Source organism: Acyrthosiphon pisum, chromosome X, assembly GCF_005508785.2.
Source record: "Acyrthosiphon pisum isolate AL4f chromosome X, pea_aphid_22Mar2018_4r6ur, whole genome shotgun sequence".
Taxonomy (NCBI): domain Eukaryota; kingdom Metazoa; phylum Arthropoda; class Insecta; order Hemiptera; family Aphididae; genus Acyrthosiphon; species Acyrthosiphon pisum.
Window position 1 is genome coordinate 35,498,547 of NC_042493.1, and position 7,867 is coordinate 35,506,413.

The 7,867-nt window shown below is 31.1% G+C and overlaps 1 protein-coding gene across 1 annotated transcript in view; it reads left to right on the forward strand.

The window, feature by feature from the left end:
• Positions 1-1,850: 1,850 nt before the first annotated feature.
• LOC103308357 (zinc finger MYM-type protein 1-like) overlaps positions 1,851-7,867 on the forward strand; it is a 10,474-nt gene continuing 4,457 nt past the window's right edge. Inside the window, exon 1 of the mRNA XM_008181598.1 lies at positions 1,851-1,866. Within this exon, the coding sequence (XP_008179820.1) occupies positions 1,851-1,866 (16 nt within the window). The remainder of the gene's footprint in view (positions 1,867-7,867) is intronic.

The window sequence follows — 7,867 nt, forward strand, 5'->3', positions numbered from 1 at the left end:
AGATGATCCTGATGACCTGCTCATGCATGATAATAGTATAAGTGTTTATTTTATTAGATAGGTAATTTATATTTTACCTTTTTGAGTCAACAAGTTACAATATTATTAATTTTATAGATTGAAAAGGCTTGTATATAGATCATAGACATATAAATAAATGGACTGCGCTTAGAGAGAGAAATCATGAAACCGACATTGATGAGAGAGATACAAACTGTTGGGGGCAAGCATGAGGGAAATAATTGAATAGTCAAATTATTCCATGATATTATTTATGACTTTATCAAATATCAATGATGGTTATCACTACTTATCAGTTTTATAATCTATAAATTACAATAATTTTATGGCATGAATGAAATATAATTATTATTTCTTTCATGATTGCCCCCAACAGTTTCTATCTCACTCACACAATGTACATTTCAGATTCAGATAGACAGGGGGTGAGGAAAGCGCAGTCCATTTATTAATATGTCTATGATATAGATGAATAATATAAATATTATTATTTTTGGAGTTAAATTTAAAGGTAGGTACTGAAAATACAGAATACTGTATATTATTAATTGTAAATAGATTTTAATAACTTGAATATTACTTTAAACTATATAAATGTTAAATTGGCGGGACTACCCCCCTCCCAAATTATTAGGGACCTGGGGGTAATGGGGGCATGGGGCATTTTTGTGTTAGGTTAGGTGGCGCCGGTCATTAGTTAGGCTGCCCCTGCGGATGAAGTCTAGTCACGCCTATGCCCCCCCCCATGACAAAATCATTTGATCGCCACTGATCTATACATATTATACAACAAAGTCCCTTTATTTCTATTTGTGCTTAGATCTTCAAAACTACGCAACGGAATTTGATGCGGTTTTTTTAATTGATAGAGTGATTAAAGAGGAAGGTTTATATTATTATAACATGTATAATATAGAAGTGAAATCAGAAGGGGCTCAAAAAGTTATTTATTTATTTATTTTTGGTTACTAATGGTTGCTATGGACACAAACAAATATAAAATATTCAAATTAAAAAAAAAATAATATTAAATCTTAAAATTAACACTTACAAGACAAGACGTTTGTCTTTGGTAATTTTTTTCGTTTAATATTTTGCTCCCAGAATCCACTATACACGTGGTTGCCCGACAATGTAATCCGTAGGTACTATAAATTAATAAAAATATAAATATTAGAAATTGGATGATAGTATTTAAATAGGTACTAAAGTGAATTCTTTTTGAACTGAGTAATTTTTGTACAAAAATAAAAAAGTCGTGTCTGGAAAAAGACGTCATTCGAATATAGTTTGTAGTATAGTAAATTCTAAAAGAGCACGTTTATCAAGAGATGAAGAATCATCAACGGTACGCGAGGCTCGCCTCAGCCAGGATAGGGATAGACATCGAATAAAGTATAGTATTTACAAGACAATGGGTAAATAAAGAAAATTCTGCCATGAATTGCGACCCTTCGATACCTTACAAGGATGATCGTATATACTCCGTGCCACGAGAGAAGGAACCCGTTTTGCGCATGCAGACTGACGGCAGCTAGACGAGCGTCTCGGGAGCAAAATTGCGCAACCAATCAGAGGTGTTCACATTTCTTATCATTCTTTATACAAATTATAACATGATAATAATTTATATTGTAATATGTGGTGAATGGTAATATATATATATTGATATTATTTTAGTTACAAACTTAGTACTTACAAAACAACTTTAAAGCGACACTCAAATACTCAATTACTCTTGGCTCTAAGGAATCTAAAAATCGCTGGTTTGTCATGTAATTAATCATTTACAAACAAAAAAGTCAGGGCACAAACAAAATTGGATCTACATGTCCATCGTCAATGGTATGAATTTAAAATTTCTTAACCTTGACGTTTTGTTCTTTTTTACTCAATATTCTGTTTTAATAGTCAGATAGTAGTAACAGAGGTTGTAGTTAATAAGTTATACTAGTAAGTATGATCATTGGAAGTATGTATGTTTTGTACTTCTCCAAATACCAACCCTTCCTTCAGAGATTTTTTTTATCACTTTCTATTCTACCACTAAGTAATTCAACTTTTCTTTTTTTGGTCTCAAATCGTTTCTGTTTACCTATATTTTTATTTACAGGTTCCTTATTTTTTCTATTTCTATTATATTTCGTTTTCCTTCTAATATTTGAAGTAAAGAATTGCAATGTTTATTAATTTCTGCGATTTCTTTCTCGGTTACTTCACTTTTACTTGCAATAAGGGACGATAATACTCCTATTCCAGCTTCTAATTGGTTTTTTATATGAATTAATTGTTCATGTTCTTTGTCCGTATTTGTTTTTACTATTGATTTTTCAATTCAATTTATTTCTGCAGCAGGAACTAGAATTTCTTCTTCTTTTTCACACAAATTATTTTGAGTATTTGATACACATAGATTAACACAGGCATGAATATACTTGCATATATTTAATTTAATTATATAATCACTACATTCACAAGTATAATTATGAATGCATATATTACACATGCGACAAACTAATCGACAGTCTTCAGTGTTACACATATCTATAGTGTGAATTACTTCATATGCTATATTTGTTTTTTTAGCAGATGTCTCCCATCCATTATCATCAATTATTTTAATAGTTTCAGGGTTTATTTGTACTCCAATATTATGACTCTTAATTATATTTTCTTCTTTAGCAGTATATTTATTTTTAACCAATTTAATAAACCTCTCAAAAATTTAATTTCTTGTGAATTATTCTGTCCGACAGTCTTACGAGCACTTAAGGCATAAAAACATAAATTATCTTCTTCTGTTTTTAATTTCCATTCTTTGAAATCTTAAGATATATATTTTATAATATAATATAAATAGAATTGTGACATACAAGTCTAGTCTTATAGTAAAACAGAATATTTAGTAAATCGCATTTACCATGAAGAGTTGCAAACGTTTTTTGTTCATTTTGTAATCTTGCACCATGGTCTGACTCTATATGAAATTTTAACATTTTTTTGTTGGTAAATAATTTATGAGACGACAAATCAGGGCATGCACGCTATTAATAATTTTTGATTCCTTAGAGCCACAAGTAATTGAATGTGGCTTTAAAGTTCTTTTGTAACTAAAATATTTATTACAAACTAAGCACTTAAGCTCTTCCATGTTACCGGTTCCAATTTCCAACTCTTTCATATTATTATTATAATTAAAAGTAATTAGTAATAGTTAATAATAATATTAATAATTAAGTATAACACCTGTAAGATTATATCACTGAATAAAATAATATCAATATATTATCACCACATTGTAATAATGATAAGAAGTGTGATTTTAACAAATATTGATAAGAAATGTGAACACCTCTGAGTGGTTGCGCAATTTTGCTCCCAAGACGCTCGTCAGCTAGTGGTACTAGGCTCCGTTTCCCCCACTTTGTCCTCTACAGTTCGCGCTGTGGCGTGCATACAGCGTGAAATATTTATTTTTTATTTTTTTTATAGTAACGCTAGCTGCCGTCAGTCTGCATGCGCGAAACGGGTTCCTTCTCTCGTGGCACGGAGTATAGTATCAATAGGTACCATGTCAGTAGTGTGTGATTGTGTGAACATTGCTTGGCATTGAAATTCCAGGTCAAATCGAAAGGCATGTGTTGCTTACAGGAAAAGTAAAATTAGAAAGGTCGTTAAGCGTGATCACTTACCTTGCTACCACTTCGACCGATGATCATAAATTTCTGTATTTTATTTTATTGCAGATCCAGATACACAAGCATCAACGCAGTGTTCAAGGGTTTGTTACGTGCAGCCCTTTCAGAATCCAAACGATGATGCAGTTTGAAATAATTATACTAATTTCAGAGTAATCAAATATGTTTTAAATAATTAGAACAGTTTAATTATGTAGATATAGTAGTAATGTAGAATATAATATGATTCCGTGGTAGTAGCGGTGTAGCGGTGTATAATGTCTGGCGGCTTGAAGTGACTTCGGTCTTGCTGGTCCAGGTACATCTGATCAGGCTGTGCTCTGTCTCCCTTATATATGCTGTCAGCTCCTTTGATCTGGTCAGCATAAGGAACTCGCAGGTGCCTTGGGTGTGGTCATAAAAGTTGTTGTTGTTGTCGTACTGAAGAAACCGTCGCCTTGTGTTCATAGATTGTTGTGGATAAGATTGCTAAACGCTTTTACAAGGAGAACCGCATAGTATGGATCGAATAAAAAAAAGCGGTTTATACTACAGTTATACTTAATACATATTAATACATGCCCATTACAGATTGCACAGCCAATTGATAGAGATTTTATCAGATATCTCCATGATATGTTACATTCTCATAACTGCTACGATTGCACTAGATTGCGATTGACTGTTATTGTATGTATATGTCGCATCCATTTAGTGAAATCGCTCATTTCATGCAGCGCCGGCGGAAGGGCAGGGCAGAAGGGGCATCTGCCCAGGGCCCCGCCATTTTGGGGCCCCGCACCTTGTATGGTATTTGATAATTTGTAAGCTCATAATTTTGTTTTTTAAGTTTAAAATACAAGTCTCGGCTGGCCGTCTTCAGTTGCGGCTTGTGGCCTTTGGGTTTTTCATATAAGTAATAAAAAATAAAAATAAATTATAATGCTGACGTGCGACGGCGACGTCCAAAATAATCCGCTGAAACAATTTAGTTGGTTATGTGCACATCAATTCCATTAAACTGTGTGTTTTTCTTATCCTGGTATAATATGGTTTATGTTATTGATGTATTAGAGACGAATAGACTATTAGGCGGTATTGAGTATATAGAAAATAGACGTACGATATTAGTGAATCAAATTTATTCTCGATGCACGTCTGGTACTCTGGTACGATTATATACGCATTTATCAATTATCATTATTTCTTAGAAATCGCTCACTACTTTGCAACAAATATTATTTCTAAATAATTATTATCGTCGGTATCTATGTTTCATTCAACGACTGGAATTCGCCACTACTCCACGTTTATCAATTACTATAATAGGTAAACTGTATACCAGTTACCAGCCGGACACCAGCAACTGCATGTATTTACTTACATTGGTAAGTTTTGGATATTTATTTATTTTCTTTATTAAATACTAGCTGGACACGGCAATGCGTCGCTATTGATACGTTTGTGTGATTATGCGAGCAGTATATTACTGTGGTAGATTGCGGACCCCGCGTGCTGTGTTGAAACGAGATAAATATAAATTTATCTAGATAAAGATAAAGATGGCTAAATTATTTATTTATTTAGATAAATTCAACAATGCTCGCGTGCACTTTTTTTTGTAGTTTTATGTTTTAACTGTTTTAAGAAATAAATACATATTGAAGAGTGAACGCTTAATACATTGTTTAATTGAGTACATGAAAAAAAAATGATAGGTAAGTTATGTACCGTTGAAAAAAATTTTATACAAGTACCTATAAGTAATAGAACTTGCGAAAAATTTTTTTTTGCCTTACAAAAAAAAATGTCTAGGGCCCATGAAAAAAATATGCCCCGGGCCCCGCAATACCTCCCGCCGGCGCTGATAATAATAGTAATAATGTGTAATTTAGTGTTGCCGACAACGATGTGACATTATCAGTTAATTGTTTTATATTTTCTACCCGCAGACCGCAGCAATTTTAATCAAAACAAATTTGATCTATCTTAGACATATAATAGATATTAATAAATAATAATATTTTAGACGCATGTCAACGCGTTCGTCGTCGTTTTAAAATCGTACTTTGTTGTATGTATATTGTATATACTAGGTTAGTAATTTAGTAACTGCTGTTCAATTGTATGTTTTTTAATTGTTTATTATTTTTTTTTTTGTGTATATCATCACCTTTTAAGCCAGTAAAAATGCTTAGAATTTCTTCAAAAGCATTTTTTCTGATGGGAAAGTTAATAATATAGTGGTACTCTGGAGGGTTAAAAGTGAAAAAATCCGAGAAAAACAAAACAATTTAAGGAAAAACTGGAATGTTTACGCAATATCAGTTTTCGACAGAATCAATCTTGGTTTTCAGTGTAGGTAACTTTAAAACAAATAACTGTAGATACATATATTTTTCACTGAATGTTTATATTAGCATTTTCTTTACACCGTAACATTTTAATTCAGCAATTCGTGCCGACAATTAAAAACTATAAATTATTTCAATAACGGCGATTTGCGCACGCAATAATAATGTGCGTGTTTCGATTACACTCCGAAAAACTGGACTGCCGCATTTGCGGCGGCCGTATAGAACAATACTAATCGCGCAGATTAGGCGATAATTTACATATTATTACATAATAATTCACAATCACATAATTAATACAAAAACAAGACATGCAATTACGAATATGTGTTTGTGTATGTGCTGAGTGGTTGAGCCGGTCGGTGGCGGGACATATTATGGCGCTTATTCTGTTGTGGCGGCGACAAATATTAAATATGATAAAATTGCAATGAACAATTGGTACGCTAAAGTAACATAATAAAATCATAAGACCATAAAATATATAATTTATAATTACTTACTTAAATATCACGAATACAATATGATGGACATTATAATATTACAGAATTATAAAAAAAGTATTTAAATTAAAAAATATTCTTTTTCTGGATTACAATTTATAATGTGTTCTTGAAAATTGTATCTTATGTACTTAAAAGTTAAAATGTGTTTATATAATGAAAAAGTACTTCAATGTTTATTGTTATCGGTGTATAAGTATTTAAAATTATTTAAAATAATTGGTGTTATATTTAAATTATCATGTTGATTTCTTGCCATAACCTTAGAATAAGTTTTTATATTTTTATATTCTTCATTTTTTTCTAAGATTTATTCACATTTATCTTCCCATTAAGATCTGGAGGCTGGAATACGGTGGCAATAAATTATTATTATCGATGTATTAATAATATAACGACAGAATCCTATGACTGTATCTATAGAATAAGGTTCTCTACTATTTAGAAAAACCATAATTTGTAAATTTACATCGTAGTTATAAATATGTCCATAAATATGTTTTTTGGCTAGATAGGTATACAGCTGATGTTTTATTTTTTTAACCTATTTTTTTTTTAAAACAAATTTTCAAAATTGTCGTTTTCGTTGTCATCATGGTTACTTATTAACAAAATCATATTTATGAATCATAAAGACCGGACTTATATGTTTTTATATATTGTTACTGGGTCTATGCAGTCTTATGAGAGTAAAAAATGTGGACGATTCGATCAATTCTGAATGCACAGAAAATAGTTTTTTTTGCATATTTGAGAATATTTTATGGGTTAGAGAATATTTAACCCATTTAGCATATTTTGGAATATTTCGTAAATTATGAGAAAAAAAATTGTATTTATTTTTAATTTATTAATAAGGTATAGGTACACAGAAAACATTTTTTAAACATAAACAATTTTTTTTTTTATCATTTCCAACTCATACTAAAGTGCAACAGTATTCCAATAGTAAATGCAACTTTCAATACCTAATTAATACCCCACTATTAAAATAATGTTGAAAAAAGGTGGGTAAGTGGATGTCGCTATCTGCTGTACGGAAGGTTACAAGTGGGTCACTGTATAATGGATAGTATTAAATTTGAATTCAATGATATAATATCACTGTATAGGAAAAACGATTCTGAGCGGAGACGGTTTGTCAGTCTAGATATTAGACATACATGTTATAGGTATACTTATCTATAGTATTATTAATAATTTTCAAATTAATCATATCAATATATCCATTAGGTAACGCGTTATACATGAACAACAAACCGTGGTACTATCATAGATATATAATAGTATACTTTAGAAGTTTCCAGTACCC